At 42.7% G+C, this 23625-nt stretch overlaps 1 protein-coding gene across 6 annotated transcripts in view; it reads left to right on the top strand.

Moving 5' to 3' along the window:
* LOC141106556 (NACHT, LRR and PYD domains-containing protein 3-like) overlaps positions 1-22996 on the top strand; it is a 47922-nt gene extending 24926 nt beyond the window's left edge. For 3 of the 6 annotated variants that reach the window (XM_073597413.1, XM_073597411.1, XM_073597412.1), the window contains 7 exons: positions 3567-3737; positions 3855-4025; positions 6899-7069; positions 7182-7352; positions 8416-8589; positions 14732-14805; positions 21699-22996. In XM_073597413.1, coding sequence (XP_073453514.1) covers positions 3567-3737; positions 3855-4025; positions 6899-7069; positions 7182-7352; positions 8416-8589; positions 14732-14777 — 904 coding nt within the window. In that variant the 3' untranslated portion in view covers positions 14778-14805; positions 21699-22996. Of the gene's footprint in view, positions 1-3566; positions 3738-3854; positions 4026-6898; positions 7070-7181; positions 7353-8415; positions 8590-14731; positions 14806-20714; positions 20877-21698 lie in introns of all 6 variants that reach the window. The other 3 variants (XR_012235740.1, XR_012235738.1, XR_012235739.1) reach the window with 3 other exon arrangements.
* The last annotated feature ends 629 nt before the right edge of the window (positions 22997-23625 follow it).

The raw sequence follows: 23625 nt of genomic DNA, 5'->3' as shown, positions 1-23625 counted from the left end.
AAGAGATGGTCAGAGACTGCATACATGGCACAAGAGATGGTCAGAGATTGCTTGCATGGCACAATAGATGGTCAGAGACTGCATACATGGTAAAAGAGATGGTTAGAGAATGCGGACATAGCGCAAGAGATGGTCAAAGACTGCATACATAGCGCACTGAGATGGTCAGAGACTGCATTCATGGCACAAGAGATGGTCAGAGACTGCATTCATGGCACAAGAGATGGTCAGAGACTGCATTCAGGGCACAAGAGATGGTCAGAGACTGCATACATGGCAAAAGAGATGGTTGGGGAATGCGGACATAGCGCAAGAGATGGTCAAAGACTGCATACATAGCGCACTGAGATGGTCAGAGACTGCATTCATGGCACAAGAGATGGTCAGAGACTGCATTCATGGCACAAGAGATGGTCAGAGACTGCATTCAGGGCACAAGAGATGGTCAGAGACTGCATACATGGCACAAGAGATGTCAGAGACTGCATACATGGCACAAGAGATCTTCAGAGACTGCAGACATGGCACAAGAAACGATCAGAGACTGCATACATGGCACAAAAGTCGGTCAGAGACTGTGGGAATGGCACAGGAGACAGTCAGAGACTGTGGGCATGGCACAAGAGACAGTTAGAGGCTGCGGGCATGGCATAAGAGATGGTCAGAGATTGTGGGCATGGCACAATAGACAGTTAGAGACTGCGGGCATGGCATAAGAGGCAGTTAGAGACTGAGGACATGGCACAAGGGCAGGGCTGGTACCATGGGCATCCGCAGAACTTTTTTCGGGGGGGCATCATTTTAAGGTCACCCATGCTCCACCCCTTTTCGAGAATGTCATGAAGGGGAGAGGCTTAGTCATTATTATGTACCATATAGATCTCCTTTAGAGCAGGCCAGGGCAGGGCCCCCATAGAATAGATTCCCGTTTACTTAGTCTTCTTGCTCTTACCTTTTTTCACCAGGTTTTCCTGCAGCACTACACTCTGGGCTCTCCGGCCTCTCCCCTGCAAAGAATATATTATATATATACTGTATATTTTCCACTCCATGAGTCCTCCTTTCTTCCTCCTCCTCCTCGGCTTGGGCTGCCTGCCTGTTCTCCAGTTCTCTCTTCCGCGCTGGGCAGCCACTGCACAGCACAGTCAATCCCCCAGACAGTCTCACAGATCACTCCGCACGCAGGCAGGACTCTACCACCACTCCACATTAGGGGGTGGCGCCAGCCGGATCTTCATCTCTCTCTACACAGTACACAGGAGGGACTGGAGCCTAGCAGCCGAGCAAAGGCCCGAGCCATCGCATCAGGGGTGAGGGTGGGACGATTTCGATGAGTCAGAGAGCAGCAGAAAAAAGTCGGTGGGGGGCACGGCGGGCCCTGCAAGAACCGCTCACGGACACCAGTGCCCTGGTGCCCATTGACAGTTTCCCCAGCCATCAAGGCCTAGAAAGAATGTAATGCAATGCGATCTACACTGCATTACATTCATGACTGAATGCATGGCAACATTGATGATGTAGCATCAGCAGGCAAATAAAGTGTATGCCATATGAGGGTGGGGGTTTGCATTGTGGAGGGGGGTGGCAGGAGAATGGTTAGTGGAGGGGACTCCAAAATGCACCTTCGCCTAAGTGGATAAAAATCCTTGCACCGACCCTGGCTACAAGGAAGCACTGGAAAAAAACAATGTATTAAATACTTAAAGGGTTATTTCATCTTTACCAAAAAAAGATCTATTCTCTCTCTGCCTGGCTGCATCTAGCAGAGGAGGAGTGGACCTCGAGTCAGGAGAGGCCAAATTAACAGTGCCTGGCTGGCTCGGCTGAGGCTGTACTGTGTTGCCTGTCGGTGTGCTATGCTGGGTACAGGTGCGAGCAGGGCCGGCCACCGGCACCAGGATATGCACCTTTTGGGGAACCCCTGGCTTTCGCGCCCCCCTCTCCTGGTGCCCTCAGGTGGCTGCCCTGGCTGCCTTATGCTGGCGCTGGCCCTGCATGTAGCCCCAGTTATTTTTCATCTCCATGAATAGAGGCCACTTTGCCTTTGTTTTTCCTTGCTTCTTTACTCCTTAGATTAAAAAATGGCTAGATTTTCACCCATTGTTTTCCAGTATATGGAGTTTTCTCATCCTCCTTTTAATGCTCCTTTAGACAGATTTTCAGAATTGTGCCCGCCATTGTCATCTTCTTCACTATAGGGTCAACCATTGTGGTCTAAATTCATCATTCTGCAATTATATTTGCTCATTTTTGAGAATAAATAAACTACTAATTAGTCTAGATCTATCAGACAACAAGCTACATGAATCTGCTGCAAACCTCTTGTGCGAGGACCTTAAAAATCTGGGCTGTACAGTGCAGGTGCTGAGAATTATATTAAAAATGATATAATAATGTGGAGGACTCTGGAATAAACCTTCTGTGTGAGGGATTCAGACATCCAGGCTGTACCCAGTGGGCGCTGAGGTGAGAAATATACGTCAATAAAATGATGATCAGCAGGAACTTAGAATAAACTTTTTTTGTGAGGGTTTCAGCTATCCAAACTATACCCTGCCTTAGCTGAAGTCAAGATTATTCTATAACCTGCATATTAAACTGCAGGACTCTGAATGAAACACATTTGTGAGGGTCTCAGACATCGACTGTACCCAGGCAGAGTTGAGCTGAGATTAAAGCGGAATTCTACCCATAAAATTAACTTTGCATTATTCAGCAGCATTGAACCTAATAAACAACATTTGGAATTTTTTTTTTTTTTTTTTACTCACGTTTTCATGTCTGTTGCTAAGGGGTGCCTTGGAATCTGCCTCTTCCTCTCCCTGGCGCCTGACGTCATTTCCCTTGGCACCCGTGCTCGCTAGTGCTCCTGGGAGATGTGTGTCTTTATTTCGCAGGAGTCGGTGGGTAGCGCCGAGGACTACATTGCCATCACAACGGGACGGGCACTTCCGATGCCGCCGCCCGTTGTGATGGCAACGTCAGAAGTGTACGGGGCTGTGAGCCGTACATACTGCGCATACACGAGAACGGGTGGTGCATGCTGTTCGCTCAGCTGCACCAGAGCCTGGAAGATAGTGCTTGTGGGCTTCACATGCCCACAAGCAAGATGGAAATTGCCAAGAACAAGGAATAAAACATATCTTGCCCTATTAAATCGGCAATCGAGCGGCGATTGAAAAGAGAAACGTGAGTGCTATTAATACGTTTTTTAAAATAAAGATATTCATCCAGAAAACATTTTTTTGGAACTCCGCTTTAAGCCCCGTACACACAGGCAGAATGTCAAAAAAATGGCTGACATTCTGCCCGTGTGTATGTCTGTTTCTGTCGAACGTACATACTGGAAAACCAGCAGCCGACCGACTCCTGATCAGTGCTCTCAGCAAATGGCAGAGAGTGCTGATCGGAGTGTTCTGGCGGGGCTGTCCCCCTGTCAGAACACAACAGCTCAGCAGGGGGGGGTCGCTGGACTAACCTCGCATGTTTAGTACAGTGGCTCCGACCAGGGCTGACATTTTTTTGTGTGTACTAGGCTTTACCCTGTAAATGTTTTCCCTCTACAGATTCCACCATTGTTATTTGACTACTTCATGCTGTGACAACCTCCGCTCTCTTCTAATCACAAACCGAGCTCTCACTAGTCTGTATTTATCTGGGAACAAATTTAAGGACTCCGGAATTAAACTTCTGTGGGAGGGACTCAGAGATCCAGGCTGTACCCTACAGGAGCTGAAGTGAGAATTACACTATAAACTAAAATATATAATAATATGCAGGACTGTGGAGTAAAATTCCACTGTGAAAGTTTCAGACAGAGTATAAGAATGTGTGTTTTTTTTTTTTCTCTGCAGCATGAGAGGGTGTGGTGTGACTTCCTTGAACTGTGATGACCTCAGATCTGTCCTTATTTCAAAACTATCTCTCACCAGACTGGATTTATCAATGAATTGGCTAGAGGACTCTGGAGTAAAGCTTCTTTGTGAGGGTCTCAGAGATCCAGACTGTACCCTGCAAGAGCTGAAGTGAGAATTATACTATAAATTAAATATTGACACGCAGGACAATGAAGTGGACTTTTTTTAGGGTCTCAGACATCTGGGCTGTACCTTACAATAACTGCAGTGAATATTTCACTATAATGTGTATAATAATCAGCAGGATTTTGGAATTAAACGTCTTAGTGAGGGTCTGGCATTGAGGCTATATGCAAACAAAATTGTTATGTTGGATTACCCTGTAAATCAGGGGTCAGCAACCTTTTTCCGCTCAAGGGCCGGTGTTCTGCCATATAGTGTCCTCGTATCAGATAGTGTCCGCCTCGTACTGCGCAGGCGCAGCGCCTGCGCAGTACGGAGGAGCAGGAGATGCCGAAAATGCCCGAAGTTGATCAGCTGACCATCAGCTGTACACGGCGCTCGGGCACCTGTTAGCGATGGCAGTGTAAGAGGGCCCCTCGCGGGCTCGCTTCGCTCGCCACGCTTCGGGCACGGCCTCGCTGCGCTCGGCAAATATTTATTCTAACTCTATGTCCACTTGGATAGTAGGGAATGATCCTGGACATAGGGTAAGAATAAATGCGCAGGCGCCGTGTACAGCTGACGATCAGCTGTTGAACTTCGGAGACTTTCGGCGTCTCTTTTGTCCTCCGTACTGCGCCTGCGCAGTACAGGGAGGACACTATATGATAGGGGACTGAATTCGATAAGACACCGGATTCAATGTATGTGAATGCATTGAGGGCGACATTCATCTGCTAATAAATGAAGATAATAATAATCCTAACATAGTAATAATAACAGTACAGGTTTACCTCAAGTTAAAGCGATTGTAAATAATCATTTTTTTTATAACAAACATGTCATACTTACCTTCACTGTGCAGCTCGTTTTGCACAGAGTGGCCCCGAACATCCTCTTCTGGGGTCCCCCGGCGGCTCTCGCGGCTCCTCCCCGCATCAGATAACCCTCTAGGAGAAGTGCTCTACCGAGGGGGTTACCTTGCGGGCGCGCTCCCGAGTCCAGCATTTGCGTCCATAGACACGAATGCTGGACTCGGCCCTGCCCCTCGGTGCCCACGTCATTGGATTTGACAGCAGCGGGAGCCAATGGCTGCGCTGCTATCAATCTATCCAATCAAGAGCCAGGACCCCGTGGAGAGAGAGACAGCGCGTCCCTGCCGAAAAGATGACGGGGCTCAGGTAAGTAAAACGGGGGGCTGGGGGAGCTGGTGACTGCCAGGTGTTTTTTCACCTTAATGCATAGGATGCATTAAGGTGAAAAAACACGAGGGTTTACAGCCCCTTTAAGGTGCTTCACTAATACAAAGCCAGTTCACCCTGAGGGAGGGAGCATGCAGGTTCATTCCCTCAAGGCTGCTGCAGGGTCTCTGGTCTCCCACCCACCCCTCTTCCCTGCAGCAATTCGTTTGTTCAACTTATACTCACCCTCTCCATTGCTCTCATGCAGCTCCAGCATGTCTGCGGACCCTTTCCTAGTGACACCCGGCCACTGATGCTGGTGTTACAAAAGTGAAAACTACCTTGCTACATATTAAGATAGTTTTCACTTTATAGCAGTGCCCTGATCCCTATCCCACTGTATGATAATAATAATAATCAATAAAATACAAGAAACTTTGAATTATTTTTAAACATTGATAACAGAACAGTAATTATATAACTAAATATATATTATATATATAATCTGGACCCCTTTACATTACACAGCCCCCCTGCATATTACACAGCCCCCCTGCACATCACACAGCCACCCCCTACCCAGCTCCACCCCCTGCATTTTACACAGTCCCCCCTATATATTACACAGCCCCTCCTACACACACCCTATGCATATTACATAGCCCCCCGCATCTCTGCCCTTTCCTACTTTGCCCCATGCAGAGAGGGAGACAGAGCAGAGTGGAGCAGGAAGCTGAATGAGAAAACGAGAGAGACACACAGCAGCGCCGTTAAGACAGCGGGAGCTTCCGGAGTTAGTTTTTCATATTAACAAGCTGGTGATTGGTTGCTAGGACCACCTAGCAACCAATCACCTGGAAAATTAACTGTGGAAGCTCCCGTTGTCTTATCAGTGCTGCTGTGTGTCTCTCCCATGTTCTCATTCAGCTTCCTTCTCCCTGCTCCACTCTGCTCTTACTTAAAATGTCCACGGGCCGGGTGCACCTGTCAGGAAAGGACTCACCTGCTGGTGGCACTGTGGCTCCCAGATCCATGGGCGTCAGTTCCAGTGTCCACCAGTGGGTGTCTCCCAGCAGCCAGAAGCTCATTAGTTATTACCTGATGCTTGTTGCAGGAAGTATATTTAAATCCTGTCTGTGATGCTCTGGTTGCCTTGGTGTTCTGATCTCCACATGCCCCTAGACAGTGATCCTGCATCCGTTCCTGGACCCCTGCCCTGCAGCCTGATCCCTTCCTGTCTGCTCTCTCCATCTCCTGTTATCCTCTCCCTGTCCTGTCTGGCTCCCAGCTCCCTCTGCTTGATCTCCCGTGTATGACCCTGGCTTGTTACGATTATGCTTTGCATTCCACACTTGTATATATTTCATTTAGGAAGTCATTTATTGTGTTACTGTTTGCTTCTCGGGTTTGTTTACACAGTTTGCAATATTGGAGGTGCGTTTACTTTTTGTGTTATTCACTTATCTTTTAAATAAATTATATTATTTTACACTACTTGTGCCTGGTATTCTCTGTGGCAGTTCACACGTTTCTGGTCAGACCAGTTACTGACAGCACGTGAATTCATCACATGCACTGACTGGCCGGACATTTAGCGGCGGCAGGCTGGGTGCCGCCCACGGGCTGTAGGTTGCCGACCCCTGCTGTAAATGATTAAATAATATGCAATAACTGTTTGCATTTGTTTTGCCTCTGCAGAATGGAGAATTGTGCTTTCACTCATTTGTGCTGTGATGACCTCCGCTCTCTACTTATGACAAACCGATCTCTCACCAGTCTGGATTTATCATGGAACAGATTAATGGACTCTGGAATGAAAATTCTGTGTGAGGGACTCAGAGATCCAGGCTGTACCATACAGGATTTGAAGTGAGAATTAAACTATACACTAACTATATAATAATTTGTAGGACATTGTAGTAAAATACCACTGTGACAGTTTCAGAGTGGCACCATATATGAATGTGTGTTTTTTCTGCAGCATTGAATTTTGTGATGTGACTTCCTTGAGCTGTGATGACCTCAGATCTGTCCTTATTGCAAATCAATCTCTCACCAAACTGGATTTATCAGCAAACTTTGTAGGGGACTCTGGAATAAAACTTATCTGTGAGGGACTCAAACATCCAGACTGTACCCTGCAGGAACTGAGGTGAGAATTATACTATAAATTATATAACAGTTTGCAGGACTTTTGCAGGGAAAAAAAACTTTCTGTATGAGGGACTCAGAGATCCAGATTGTAACCTACAGCAGTTAAAATGAGAATTACACTACAAGCTAAACTTTAAAATACTTTGCAGTACTGTATAATCAAATCCCACTGTGAGAATTTCAAACAGCTGAGTGGCACCATACAGAAACATGCTTTTTTTCCCCTCTGCAGCCTCCCTGTATTTATACTATAAATCACATAATCATTTGCAGGATTCTAGTAAAAAAACTTCTGTGTAAGGGACTTAAGTAGGCCATAGGCGGTTCAATCTCTGCTGGTTCAACAGGAAACGGCCGAGATCCACACCTTGTATGGGCAGGATAAATGTACCCAAGTTGATCAACTTGAGTACAACCCGCCTGTTGGATTTTACATGGGATTATTGCTAGCAGCTATTATAGCCACTAGCAGTAATCACTGTTCTCCGTTGTGAGAACACAATGGCAAAACAGTCAGAGTTGATGGGGGAATTGAGCAATTTTTTTGTTGCAGGAAAAATATTGCTCCAGCTATGGTCGGCTTTAGACATCTCTGAGAGGATTTGACTATATAAGGGGCACATAAGGCCAGTTAGCATTTCTGCCTGGCAGCCTTAGGGTCATTGGTTCAACTCCCAACCATGGCACGACCTGCCTGCAGTTTGCATGTTCTGCCTGTGTGGGTTTCCTCCCACACTCAAAAGACAGGTTGGTAGGTTAATTGTCTCTTGTCTAAACTGGCCCTACTATGTGTATGTATGACTGTGAGTTAGGGACCTTAAATGGTAACCTCCTTGATGGCAGGGACTGATGTGAATGTATAATACATATGTAAAGCACTGTGTGAATTGACGGTGCTATATTAGTACCTAAAATAAATAAATATTTTTATATTAATGTTGAAGTATAGCTCTGGGGGTCTGTTGGTGCTTTCTATTATCTTTGTGTCGTTTTTTTGTATCCAGTGCATTATTCTTGCTTTCTAAAAATTTGAATGTTTTATTTCCTGTTTCTCCAACAAGCATTAATGTATGTGAGGCAACATTACTGTGCTGTGCTGACCTCTGCTCAGCTATCTCTACAAATGGAACTCTGAGCACACTGGAGACAAGATTTTGGATTGATGAGGAGATCTCAGAATCAGATCCCCGCTTTGAGGGTCTCCGACGTCTGGGCTGCACTGTGGAAAAAAGGAGGTACCATCCATATGAGTAGTAATAACCATTATATAAGGAGTAACGTCTATTCCATGAGAAGTAACCAGTGGCGGCCCATGCATTGTGGGCGCACGGGCGCCGCCTGACACCCTCCCTATTCACGTGTCCAGCCCTTTTCAGGACGCCGGACACATGAAATAATATGGCGGGGATAGGCGGGGGTGTGTATTTTGAAGCACGTGATTAGAGCCAGAGGCTCTAATAGGCTTCAAAATAGGGTGGGTTGGGGGGAGGAAAGCACTGCGTCCCGATCCCACCCTGTTGTGTGGCATAGCGAATGAATTTTCGCTATTTTCACACTAAAGTTCCTCCCTGCCAATCAGCAGGCAGGTCAGTGAGACCTGTCTCCCAATTAGCCAAAGCATTAGGTGATCCTATTGGATGCCTAACGCTTTGGCGGAATAGGAGACGAGCGGACACAGAAGCCGCAGCCGCCGCTTCCCGCTGAGGAAGAGAGCCGCCGAGGAGGAGATCCCCGTCACTCGAGGAGAGGAGCGGTTAGTGCCTCCGGACCGGCCACGAGGGGGGGGGGTTAGTGAAGTGACAGCCGAGCCTGGCTGCATTTGATGGGCACAAGTGGTTGCATTTGATGGGCATAGTGAGGCTGCAATTTATGGGGTGGGGGTATTCAGTATTTTTCAGTTTGTTTGCCCCTAAAAAAATTTTGAGCACCAGCCACCACTGGAAGTAACATAAATGATATGCTGGTTAAAGATTTCTAAGATAATTATAAACTATTCTCACTTTTGAGTTTAATCATGCTAAGCCTTCATACTGTACAATAAAGCTCAACTCTGGACACCCTTAAAGATAAATCTTTTGAAATTAAAATTCCCACACCATTAAATCCTCTTTTTCTTTTTACACTGTCTCTGTTTAGTATTACCATTTGTATTACATGTTGTGTTCCTTGATGTTTGTTCAAGTAGCTTGTGCATGTTTCAGGCGAGGGGTTATGTGAGATGACCATCCCCTGGAAGCACTTATAATCCATTCTTCACTGCACCTGGTAAATATTGAATGCTTAGCTTCAGCTAAATTTGAGTATACAGTTAGTCTCCTGATGTTCATAAGTTTGTAGTGCCTCCACCTAAAGTGGGCTTGGAAGTACAAGAGGACCCCCCCCCCCTTTGCAGCAGTAATGCAAGTCTGTATATTAATGTAGTTTTGATCCTGTAAGTCAACTTGGTAGGACAGAGGGGCAGAATGAGGTAGGATGCTCAAACTCTTCAGAGGGGCTCCTACAATTTTATTGGCTATTAGTCACTGGATGGAACTCAGCATCTGGGAGCAGCTTCAGCTTCCTTTTGAGTGCAGCGACTATAAAATGGGAGGTTCTGGTGTTGCTCTGTTCCAGGGTGACTCTAGTAGGATCTTTAAGGTCTGCATGACCCCCCAGGCACACAGGCTGCTCATGGAGGGGCAGTATTCTCTAGGGGCATGGAGACTTTGTCTAGGTACACTGCCTTCCCACAGAACCTCTTCCAAAAGGGGAAAGGGAGAGTTGGCAAAATACCTTTCTAGAACAGTGCCTTCCTCTTTTGTAAAAGCTGGGACAAAAGCACTGGTGATAAGCTCACCAGGGGTTGGAAAGCTGACACAGGACTCTCTTTTAGTCTGGTGGTTGATGAAGTACATTATGTCGATGGATGCAAAATATGACAAGAAATTAGCAAAAATGCAAAGAAAAACAAGACACAGCAAGATTACAGGGAACACACCCCTACATAAATTAAAAATTATTATGGAGACAATTTATGTAGACCCTAACAGTGAACTTCTATTTTTGATCTCTTTTGGTCTGTTAAATACACCATTGAAAACATTTTGCTATAGCTTTATTTTAAGTGCAAAAATTACCTGTTATTTTTGTCAAAGTTAGAGTAGTCCAGTGCTTACTTCCTGTGATGTCTCAGCCCTTATCTTGTGACTCTCAGCCCTTATCTTGTGACTATGGAATGTTGTGGAGATGGGAGAGTAGGTGGGTCTTAGTAGTGTGGCAAGAGAAACCTGGGCAGGACTGACAATGCCCAGTCCATATAAAATCTAGTATTGTTAGCCCAGAACAGGACTTATGCTGGGTACACACCGGAAGTATTTCTTCGTTCAACCAAACAGGCCGAACAAAAATACAGATCTCCATACTAACACATTCTAAGGCTAGTGTGGTGATCTCTCTGCTGAGATATAGTGTTTTGACAGGGGTACCACCCCCCCCCCCCCCCCCCTGCCAGGACACATTGATTAGCGCTCGCAGCTATTGGCTGAATACACACAGACTGAAGGTTGGATGGTTCCTGCCGAACAAACCATTTTCTGACAATTTTCAGCTTGTGGATACCCAGCTTTAGGACCGATGTGTCTTTCTGGTGGATCAACAAGTATCTGTCTGTACCTACAGATTTACGAGGTGTTTCTATAAAGTTTGGTAAATGGTCCGATATCTCACTGGCAACATGGGCCAGGTGCATGCGCATGCACATGGCTATCCAGAGACACATCGAGAAACGCCACCTAGCGTGGTGTACACGTAACCACCAGGGTAAATCCGCTGCGGGCAGTCAACCATAATCAGCGTAAGAGGTAGGGTCATAGTGCAATGAAGCAATGAGTGAATATCAAGTTCTGCTACAAATTGGGGAAAATGGAGATGCTTGAAATGTTGGTGCAAGTGTATGGAACGGAAGCCATAAGCAGAAAATGCATTTAAGAATATATAATTGTCTGCAGAATATTTAATGGGATCCTACATCCTATTCAGCAGAGATAGTGCTCATCTTCAGAATCTCGCTCTACTAGCCACTCATGCATACCTCACTTTCAGGCAAAGCAGAAAGGCTACCTTAGTGGTTACTTAAGGCACATCAGATCCAAAAAGCAAAATGTAATATATTGCAGCTTACCAGTCCTTAAAGAGGATCTTCAGTGTGGAAAAACAAAGTAAATTTCAGCAGCTACAAATATTGTAGCTGCTGACTTTTAATAAATATGCACTTACCGATCCAGGGCTGTTTTTACCCGTGTCAGTTCTTCGCGGTCTGTGGGTTCCCAGTGCCACCATGTTAGATGTGGGAAGTTGGCTTCGATTTCCTGCGGTTTCACAGCCTGCTCCCTTTTGTGCAAGTGTGGGTCACTCTGCGCTTTGTGAATGGTCCTGCAGCTTCCTGGGACCTTTGACGTGTCCCAGGAGGTTGTGAGTAGGGAGGGGGTCTAACTTCTGCTCGAATTGCCTAGGCAATCCAAGCAGAAATAGGACTGGGTACCTGTCAAAGCTGGATACTTGCTTCCTGAAAAAGAAAACCTCCAAAAGAGTAAGAGAAGGGAGGAAATAGGTGAACAAGCAGAACTTCCCTTTTTAGGTGAAATTCCACTTTAAAGCAAAAATAAAGGCAAAAATACTTATCTTAGCTCCAATTTTTCAACACTCATGAGGTCCCATGCTGGCAACTTCTCTCCAGCTTCTTCCAGGTGCCAGTCTTCAGCTGTCTTGATTGGTCAGCAATGTGTGACATTACTCTTTTGCATGCACATGCTCCAAAACATTAGTGATATAGTCAAAGAATTCAGTCAGATTAGTCTGACATGATCTGCCCTCAGTAAAGCCATACTGCTTTGGGTCCAGCAAATTGGGAGTTTTTAAAGTGATACTAAAGGTTCATTTTTTTTTATAAAGATAACAAACCTGTTATACTTACCTGCTCTGTGAAGTGGTTTTGCACAGAGCATCCTGGATCCTCCTCTTTTTGGGTCCCTCTTCAGCGCTCCTGGCCCCTCCCACCTGTCAAGTGCCCCCACAGCAAGCAGCCTGCTATGGAGGCACCCGAGTTGAGTCACAGCTTCCTGTGTCCATGAAGCCATAGAGACACGATTCCCCCCCCTCCTGATTGTCTAACTGACTTTGATTGACAGCAGCGGGAGCCAATGGCACCGCTGCTGTCTCAGCGAATCAGGAGGGAGAGTCCCAGATGGGCGAGGCACTCATGCACATCGCTGGATAGAGATGGGCCTCAGGTAAATATTAGGGGGGCTGCTGCACACAGAAGGTTTTTTATCTTAATGTCTAGAATGCATTAAGATAAAATACCTTCTGACCTTACACCCATTTTAAGTGATGAATGGTCCTTCTTTTCCGGAGTGATTCCATTAACTTGACTCCAACTGATGTTAAACTCACTGGGCTATAAATACCAGTTTCTGTCTTGCTGCCTTTCTTATGGATAGGTACTATATTAGCTGTCCGCCAGTCATGGGGAACTTCTCTTGTTAGAAGAGATTGATTAAAACATCTGTTAATGGTCCAACAACTATACCTTGAAGAACTCTGGGACCAATACCATCGGGGCCAATTGATTTATTAAGCTTAAACCAAGCCAGTTCCTCTGCTACCTCTGTCTCCAGAGATCCTAAAAATTAACCATCATTACCAGAACCAATATGATTCCCCAAATTGTTATTGTTTCTATGAAACGGTTGCTGTAGCTGTTTAAAAGGTGTTAGCTGGAGTTCCACTTTAGTTTGGTATTTAAGTCCATTCAAATCTGCTAGTACATTTAACACTACAATCCCCCAGCCTAATAATGTTGCTGTCCAAAGGTGTCTCCTCCATCCAGAGTAAAGACCCCCTAAGACAGGAAGTGTATTCTGGCCAGATCACCAAAAAAAAAAAAAAAAAGAGATAATGCAGCCACCACATCTAAGAACTGGTAAACTGCAATATATTACATTTTTATTGTTGGGTTTGCATACACTTTTACCATTTGCGCTATAGCAAAATGACAGCTACAGTGCAGTCAACCAGTTCTGGGAGGGCGTCAGAAGACGCCCTTCTGTGATCGCACCCATTGCGGCATGCTCTGTGATCGCTGTGTCCTCCACACACATCTGATCAAGCAGCTCTTTACCATGTGATCAGCTATGTCCAATTACAGCTGATCACGATGGGAAAACATACTTGCAGGTTATCAGCATTTCTTTCCTCACGCTGTCACAGCGTGTGCAGAGGAGAAAGACGGTAACCAGCTAGTGTTAGAGGGGACATCTGCAATGATTATTAGGGCACTGATCATCAGTGTCCTGATGATCAGTGCAGCCACCACAGTGCCCATCGGTGCTGTCTATCAGTGCCAATCAGTGCTGCCAATCAGTGCTGCAAATCAATGCAAATCAGTGCTGCCAATCTGTGCCCATTAGTGCCGCATATCAGTAAAGCCTCATCAGTGCCCATCAATGCTGCCTATCATTGCTGCCTATCATTGCTGCCTATCAGTGCCCATCAGTGCTGCCTCATGAGTGCCCATCAGTGAAGGAGAAAAATTAACAGTTTGCAAAATGCTAACCTAAGAAAAAACTTTTTTTTTCAACATTTTTTGTCTTTTTTTGTTTGTTTAGCAAAAAAAAACCCAGTGGTGATTAAATACCACCCAAAAGAAAGATAAAAATATGGGTACAGTAGTACTGCATGGCCGCGCAATTGTCATTCAATGTGCGCTGAAAGCTGAAAATTGGCCTGGGCGAGAAGGGGGTGAAAGTGCCCGGTAGGCAAGTGGTTGACCACTGTGTACTTCCAATTTCTGGATATGCTGTTGCTGGCGATCTGTTGTGTCAAGACAGCAGGCTGTAACACAAGCGCTTACAGACCTTCAAAAATGCAAGTCTGACATTTCCGATGAGTACTGAATCTGATGGGTCCTTTATGTAATTTTAAGTGCGGCTATTGGGATACTATTATTGTTATGTCAGGATTCTATTGCTTGTAACAGCAGACAAGAAGGTGAAGCAGTAACCTAGGTGGTTCAGAAGAGAGAAGGGGGGGATGGGCGGTCTGGTTTTGGCTAAAAGGCATTAAATGGCATATTTCACGTTACTAAAATGTCATTAAAACTAGCCTCATATTTTAGCAGGTGACCTGCTTAGTTGAAGCTTACTAAAAAAAAAACAAAAAAAACAAGAGTTGATGTGTCCCACTACTCTTATACATCTACACCAGTTCTGGTTCCAGCATAGGATTCCGTAGATATTGTACAGTTGCACCAATTTTCCAGTAAGAGGTGATGGCAGGGACTGTTCATTACAAAAAAATATACTTTCTGATCTTCATTTTCCTGCTTATTTTTTTTTAAAGTTTAGAAATTACAATTAAATACAGAAGACCAAGTTTACAAAAGTGACCTTGTCGATTCATCTACAACTATGAAGGTAAAACATATAATAAGGTGTTACTGCACTACTAATGAAACCCTTCTCCTCCCAGCCGCTTGCACTTAGTGTGAAAAACAACACAATAAACATAAAACAATATCAGAATGAATGTACCCCCAAAAACAGGGCCTGATATTGATGTTAATTGGAGTCCCCACAAACAAAAAGTGTGACGTTCTCTCCAAAATCCAGACCCTTATCAGAGCATGCAGCTTGACATTCAAAGATGGGGGGGGGGTATGAGTCTCCCACTTTCTGAACCATAATTGGCTACATGCCCTCTAAATGCTGGGGTACCTTCCCAGAGGAAATCCACTTCGGCAAACCACCTTGTCCCCATGTTGATGAGGACAAGGACCTCTTCCCCCCAACTACGGCCCCTTTCTTTATGCCTTTTTGACCAAGGAATAAGAGGCAACTATATATTAACCCACGTAATAGACTAGTAGGGATCCTTCCACCCTCAGCACCTATCTAGCTCGAGCACCCAATGGAAGCTACACACAGGGCACCTTGCCTCTTTTTTATATTTAGTTTGGTAACACAAGATACTGGAGTGGTACTTGCCTTTCATGAAGGAGTACTTGGCGTCTGGACGATTCTGTGTTAATCATGTTATATGTTATTTGTCTTGTATTGCTTGTTTGAAACGTATATTTGTTACGTAGTGTTAAGGTGGTTCATCCTGTGAGTAAAAATTGTAAAAAAAAATTTGAAAAAAAAATTTTTTTAAACTTACCTAAACCCTTGTTGCTAGGCAGTCTTCGTAATCTGCCTCTTCCTATTCCGCGGCGTGTCCTGCTCCTCGGTGAGCGGCCCCATTGCCTTCTGAGTACTGTGTGTGTTCCCAGAAAACCACGGGGCCATTCACAGAGCGCCGCCCGCGCGTGCGCAGTAGGAAACTGGCAGTGAAGTCGTAAGACTCCACTGCCTGTTTCCCTTACTTAGGATGGCGGTGCCGGGACCCGAGAGCCGAGGGACGGGTCGGCCTCGGGCGGCCGACATCGCAGGCACCCAGGACAGGTAAGTCTACTTATTTAAAGTCAGCAGCTACAGTGTTTGTAGCTGCTGACTTTAAAAAAAAAATTTCCGTGGCCGGAATCCCGCTTTAAATTGTGAATTTGAGATAAAAACAGTGGATAAACATGAGGAATGTATAGCCATTCAAGGTTATCGTCATCTTGTGGTTGAAAACATTTAGAGCAATATATTATGTATATCAATCATATGATAATACAACCAAATAAAACCTAAAAATTGAGGATTTAAGAAAACAAAAACCATGCATAAAACTATTCATAAAAAATATAAGATATAAAAAAATATAATAAAACTCTGGGTCTCAATATATATACAGTGTGGTACAATAGATGTAATCAGAGAAATGTATCCATTGTTTATGAAAGCATTAATATCCCACTCTATATTAAGGCCATGAGAACAAAAGACAAATGTAGGTATGGCGCTGCTCTGGTGTGGTGCAATTTTTATAATTGGCTAACCTCCTTTGCCTTGTATAATGGCCTAATTGAGATCTAAGGGCTAAATATTTTAAATTGTATGTGTTGTCTTGCAAAAGTCTAGGGTATTGTGTATGTGAACCTAAGACACAGTATGGTGCTAAAAGTGACTTCTTTGCGATCAAAACTGATTTAAAACATATTACGTGGACAAAATAAAAAAATATAAAATATTAAAAGTGCAAAGTGAATGTATGAGATCCGGTATGTGATATAGCCTTAAAAATACGATTTATATTTGCTTTCCAATTGTACTACACCCTCTGGCGGCTGTTTTGTTGGGTTAGTAAAAAGGGGTGTAGGCAGCCCCTCCTGGATATTAATTCCAGGTGGGAATGGTAAGATACGCAAATGGAAGCCGCAGATTTATATTGCATATTCCCAAAATGAAAGTGAAAAATTATTTGCTAATTGCAAATAAGTGGATGCTTATAGATAAAGTGCCTTGTGCTAAATATTAGTTATAAGTGAAAAGGTCGGGATCCTATATCACATACCATTGCATTATGGCTATCTAGGTGCAAAAAGTGCTAATTATACTAAAATCATAAAGTGACTAGTGCTTAAACGATTGACAAAGTGACTTGTGCTTCATAAGCCCAGTACTTGCTGGAAAAATGATATATGTGTATTTTTATGATAAAGAGTCTTTTTAAATAACTCAAAAAGTCTTTGAGTTTTTAACAAAATGGTGACACAAGAGGTAGATAAGCTTAAAATTAAAAGAACGAAAGATCTGCAAGAGATTAGAAAAGGAATCAAAGAATTGGAGGATAATAACAATGTGGTAGTGAGACCGGCCGATAAAGGAGGTGCAATTGTGGTTTTATCAAAAGAATACTACAACAATGAACTTCAAGGACAACTGAATGATCAGAATACATATATAAAACTGAGAGGAAGTCCCACTAGAGAATATAAAAGTGAATTACAGGAGTTGATACTAAAAAGAAGCAAAAAGAATATATTAACCAAAAAGGAGGAAAAATATCTCCTACCAGATACATGCAGGGTGCCTATTATTTACACAATACCAAAGCTCCATAAGGATCAGAAGAATCCGCCGGGACGGCCAATAATAAATGGTATACATTCTATAAATGCAAGATTAGGGGAATATGTGGACAATTTTTTGCAACCATTATGCCCCGTACACACGGTCGGACTTTGTTCGGACATTTCGACAACAAAATCCTAGGATTTTTTCCGACGGATGTTGGCTCAAACTTGTCTTGCATACACACGATCACACAAAGTTGTCGGAAAATCTGATCATTCTGAATGCGGTGACATAAAACACATACGTCGGGACTATAAATGCGGCAGTGGCCAATAGCTTTCATCTCTTTATTTATTCTGAGCATGCGTGGCACTTTGTCCGTCGGATTTGTGTACACACGATCGGAATTTCCGACAACGGATTTTGTTGTCGGAAAATTTTATATCCTGCTCTCCAACTTTGTGTGTCGGAAAATCCGATGGAAAATGTCTGATGGAGCCCACACACGGTCGGAATGTCCGACAACACGCTCCGATCGGACATTTTCCATCGAAAAATCCGACCGTGTGTACGGGGCATAAGTCCCACCAACACCAGCTTATCTAAGGGACACCAAGCACTTGATTCAGGAATTGAATAACATTGAAATCAGGCCAGATCAAAAATATTTGTTAGCCACAGCAGACGTTTTGTCTTTGTATACAAGCATAGGCCATCAGGAGGTCATACAAGCCTCGAGATGGGCCATGGATAGATATAGTAATATCATTTCTAAACAGAAAAGATTTATTTTAAGATGTTTGGCATTTGGTTTACAACATAATTATTTTTGGTATAACTCAGTATTTTATAGGCAACCTAATGGTATTGCAATGGGTGCTAAATATGTCCCAAGCGTGGCTAATATTTTTATGGCCGAATGGGAGGAATATGCAGTGCACTCAAATACCCCCCCCACAATTGATAATGCATCGAAGATTTATAGATGATTGTATAATATTATGTAATGGGGATGAACGGAATTTTTGGAAAAACTGAATGACAATCAAAAAAATATCAAGCTTACCTATGAAATCAGTAATACATCTATACATTTCCTGGATCTGAATATACAATTAACTAAGAATGGATTCCCAACAAAAACTTTTTTTAAACCAGTCGAGAGGAATAGTTATATCCCTGTGGACAGCTGTCACTTTGATCCCTGGCTGATTAACATTCTGAAGGGGCAACTAATACGTCTAAGAAGAAATTGCACTGATAAAAGCACTTTTTTGGAACAAGCTAATATTATCGGAAGGAGATTTGTTCAAAAGGGGTATAATAATGATTTTATAGAAGATAAAATCAAGGAGGTATCGGAGCTCTCAAGGGAAGAATTAATTAGAGACAAACAAAAGAAAACCACACAGTACCAAGAGATTAATATGATTCTGGATTATAATATTCATAGGCAAATCGAGCATATATTTAAAAAGCATTGGTCACTACTTTTAGCGGATCACCAATTATGTAGTATTTTACCAGAGAAACCAAAATTTGTTTATAGAAAGGCACCAACTTTAAGGGATATAATAGTGAAAAATGTTTTGGACCCTCTAAAAATCTCACAGGGGTTCACATTTTTTTCAAAGAAAGGGTTTCTTTCCATGTAAAAGATGCTATGCTTGTAGAAATACAAAGCAAAATGGTCAAAAATGCATCAATTTCACATCTACCAGTAAAAACAAAGATTTTGTGTCATGTAGAACTGAGGGGGTGGTGTATGTATTACAATGTCTGTGCTCCCTACAGTATGTGGGAAGAACGAAACGCCCTATGTGGAAACGCATTCGGGAGCACATACAGAATATTGAAAAAGGTTTTCCAAAACACAGTGTGTCACGCCATTTTGCTCTATATCATGACAAAGACCCTGCGTTATTGAAATTTTTGGGCCATTGAAAAATATAAACCGCACTGGCGGGGTAGTAATAAAGTGAGAGAATTAAGTAAAAACGAATCAAAATGGATTTTTGAAATGGCTACTCTTGCACCTTTTGGCTTAAATATAGATTTTGATATAAATTGTTTTATTTCGGATTTTTAACATATCTCTTGACATCTGCTCCTCCAAAACAAGTTCTAATATTTTAAAATATTTTTAATAATTTTATTATATATTTTTAAAATATTTTTGTCAAAAAAATTTTTTTTTGCGATTTTTTTTTGTTTTCAGCGTGTTTCTAGCATCTTTCTATCTCATACACATCCATTTACCCTTAGCTCATTAGGGGATAATTATGTAGAGATGTAATTCCATTGGTTCACCACTGGAGGGAGTTCCTAGGTTATATCTACTTCATGTATTTAAATGGGCCTTAGGGTAGGGTTGCAATTATGTTTTTAAATATATGTTTTATTGTAAAAATTATGTATGTACATGTATTAGATTGTTACTTTGTATGGATATTATGTTGTTTAAATGTAGTGCAGACTGCATATAGCAGTATGATGATGCATTACACTCCCTGGTCCTTATGGCAACCGGCATGCACACTATGAATACTAAGCAGGTGGTCACATGGTCACCTTTGAAAAAGTCACGTGTCTAGTGATGAAACCGGTCGGGAAGAGCCAGTGACAAGCAGTGCAGTGTGTACACTGTTGGCGTGTGAGGAGATCCCAGCTGTTAGCTGTATGCAACTGACCTTACCATATGCGATTTATTCTGCTGAAAAGTGTGAGTGAATTATTACCCTTAGTTTATAAGGATTACATATCACACTGCCTGCGCAATGGTCTTTCTTTTTTTGTTGTTTCATACTGTGGAAGTTCTTTTAAAGGCAGAAGCCAGCCCATGCTAATGAGCAGCTGAATATATGAGCAAGCCAGCTATCACTGGGGATTACTCATTGAAACCTGTTTATATTCATCAAATCACCAAAGACATTATTTTTTCACAGCAGTATGCTGTCCTATTGAGATACCTGTGCACTGTGGTTCATCACATTAATATATCTCATCTTTATTTTTCTCTTTTTAATTATGTTCAATAGTTTATTATCACATTGATATTCAGTTATAGGATTTTGTTATGGTGAAGGATGTTATGTTATTTATAATAGGCTCCATTTGATTATTTTGAACATGATTCACTGATTAATCATTAAGAGATCACACAGTGTTATATTGGGAGGTTAATATCAGCGCATTATACATTCTGAATATATACAACAGTTGGGTTGCATGCCATCAGTCCGTGGTCTGAGCATGATATTCCTATCATATCCATCCACGTTATAGATGACAGGAACATCATGCTCAGACCGCGGTTCTGGCTATGGGAATGTTCTTGGAACACACATTCACTGATTAACTAATTTCCACCCCTTTCTATATATAAGGCCCTGAACACATGTGAGACCATGCCCCTGGTGATGCCTTTATGACGAAATGCATTGGGTGGAGCACGTGACGTCGCCCCGCATGGAGGTCGGCCATCTTGAGGGTTGGAAACATTCTTGTCGTTATTATTGATGTACATGCATGTTTATCTCTCACACATGGTGAGTGTGTATTTTGGATTTGGCTTTTTATTAAAAAATTTGTATTGAATATACTGCACCATGAGATGTTTCTCTGCTTTGCTGGCATTACACACTCGATTGGAGCCCTTGTAAGGTGGAATCTATTTGAAGTGGAGGGAGCATAAGCGCAAGTGTCCGCTATATCTGGTGGTCCACAGTTAACGGTAAGAGGTATCACCATTTGGGTTTCACATTATCTGGACTCCTCTTATCATGAACTCTCTTTTAAACACTTTTGGATAATTCTTTAGTATTGCACCCTTTTGTGTTTTTTTATGTAATTTTGCTACCAGTGTATTGTGTCAGCTGCTTGTGAATTTTATTGTTTGTAAGCGCAGGTTTATTGTTATTTTGCTTAATATTCAATGATAACCCAACCACAGAATTTCAGCCACAGGGTGCAATTCAACACAGCATAGCAGTGATTCACAACCTACAATATAGGAAAAATAAAAATATAGGCACGGAAGATACAATACAACTACACACACAACAGTCTCCACAGTCTGAAACATGCGGATGTAGACCATACCCCCCCCCCCCACACACACACACACACACACACATCGATAGGACCCCTCAGATATGCATAGAGTCAAAATACTGATGCTTAACACCTACCAAAACAAGTAGACCCATAAAAAGACCCAAATATTAAGAACCTCCCCATATTTTACCAAAAAACTAGTACCTACGATGTTGAGCAACCTTTTTTTTTGTGCCATCAGGCTTCTACAAAAGGTTTTATGACCGTGTGCTGCACAGGATGGAAATGATGGATTATTACTTTTTCTTTTACAGAGTTTGAAGATTGAAATATACAATTGTCTCAAAAAAAGCCAAGTGAGAGTTTACACCTAGTCTGTGCCAACCTGCCATTCAGATGCATCGGCTGGTGTTGAGTGAGGAATACAGGGGACCCAAACCACCCCTCTCTGTGTGGACACGCAGATAAAACATTTGGCCTTTCCGTGAATGCGTACTGTAAAAAATGTTATATTCTAAATTAACTTCTTGACACTTTATTGCAGGGTTTCTCAACCAGAGTTCCATGGATCCCTAGGGTTCCTCCAGAGGTTGTTAGGGGTTCCTTGAGCAGGGAGAAATTTCTGCCTCTCGGATAAGTTCCCACTGACACCATTGATCATTTTAGCTATTTGTAAGGGGGTAATTCTTCCCAATGACCACAAGTGTAAGGAGCATTCATCCCACTGACCATCACACTAATGTGTCATGAGTTGTAGATAAACTAATATTTAGCTGGGGTTCCCTGAGACCGGAAAGTTATTTCAAGGGTTCCTCTGTGTTGAAAAGGTTGAGAAAGCCTGCTTTATTGCTACAATGTCTGGCATTTTCTAAACTCACTTTTCCCTGGCTGGATCAATGTTTCTGCAAATTAGACCCAGACCTCCTCCCACGTGGCTGGATCATGACATGGACATATGAACCTGCCCCAAAAAGATCCACAGAAAGGGGCTCCTACCCATGTAGGCACAATTAATAGCTGAAGGGATGAGACTGCACCAGGAATGGCTTAACCTGGGTGGACACCACATGAGGGCGGTAGGTAAGAAAATTAGACAGGAGGAATCATTCTGGCATAGTAGTTCTTGGGGATATATGAGTGAATGGATGTGGTCTTCTCTAGCCTTTAATTTTTAGCTATCTCAGAACCTATGGGTTGGGTTAGGGTGCAGTCTAGTACCACATGTATGCTGACATTTAGGCGCAATGAAAGGCAGACACAAAGTAACAGTGTTACGTTTTATTTATTCGGTTTCCATTATCTGCAAATCAAGTAAAGAAATATTTTCCTGATTTAACCCCTTTTTTAGCCCTTAGTTTGCCATAATCAGGCCCTAATTAATTCCCTCTTCCCCTTCTTCCCTGGGATTTTATTTTTATGCTGATGTTTTGTGTATCTCTATTTTTGTAACAAATACTATTTTATTTTTTTATTGTAAAAAAAAAAAAACTAAAACGGAAAAAAATACTTTTTTCATTTGTAAACTAACTTTTGCAATGCTTTGTATTAAAGTCATAATTAACCTCATCATTTTGAACGGGACACATTATAGAATAAAATGTATACTTTTTTTTATCTACAGTCATACTGTTTTTTTGTTTTTTTAATGAACACTGATCGAAGTAGAAAAAAATGCATTATTTGTTTTGTTATATTCTTTGTCTATGGATTGCCTTGTCTGTCCTAAAAAAAACATATAGGTATTAGTTTGTTATATTAAAGTGAACCTTTCCCCCCAAACAGAAAAAAACTGATGGCTCACACATCACTCCATGCTCATCCATAAACATCACCCAGGCCATTTCTTATATTTAAAAAAATCCCTGAGGCAGTGGTGATGTGGCCTGGGCAGCACAGGAGCACCCTGGGAAGACTAAGGCACCACTGCCTTCCAGGGAAACCTCACCTGATCTCACACATGTGCCATACATAATCTGGTGTGGCTTAGTATTGAACAATATCATGCCACCCCAGATCTCATTTACCAAGTCCCTTAAAGCGGAACTGCAGTCTGCTCACATAATTTGTAATAAAAACATCTTTGCGATTCTGAAGCTTCCCTCCAACCACTTTGCATATTATTTTATACATACTGTGACTCTGTACTTGCAAAAAAAATATGCTGCAGAAATCTCCCTCCACTAAGTCTGGCTGCAACCATTTTAACTGTGGGCAGCTGAAGCTGCTACCTTTTCCACTTCC

The sequence above is a fragment of the Aquarana catesbeiana genome, linkage group LG08 (assembly GCF_042186555.1).
Source record: "Aquarana catesbeiana isolate 2022-GZ linkage group LG08, ASM4218655v1, whole genome shotgun sequence".
Lineage (NCBI taxonomy): Eukaryota > Metazoa > Chordata > Amphibia > Anura > Ranidae > Aquarana > Aquarana catesbeiana.
The sequence above is the reverse complement of the archived record's forward strand: the minus strand, read 5'-3'. Positions and strand labels throughout refer to the sequence as shown.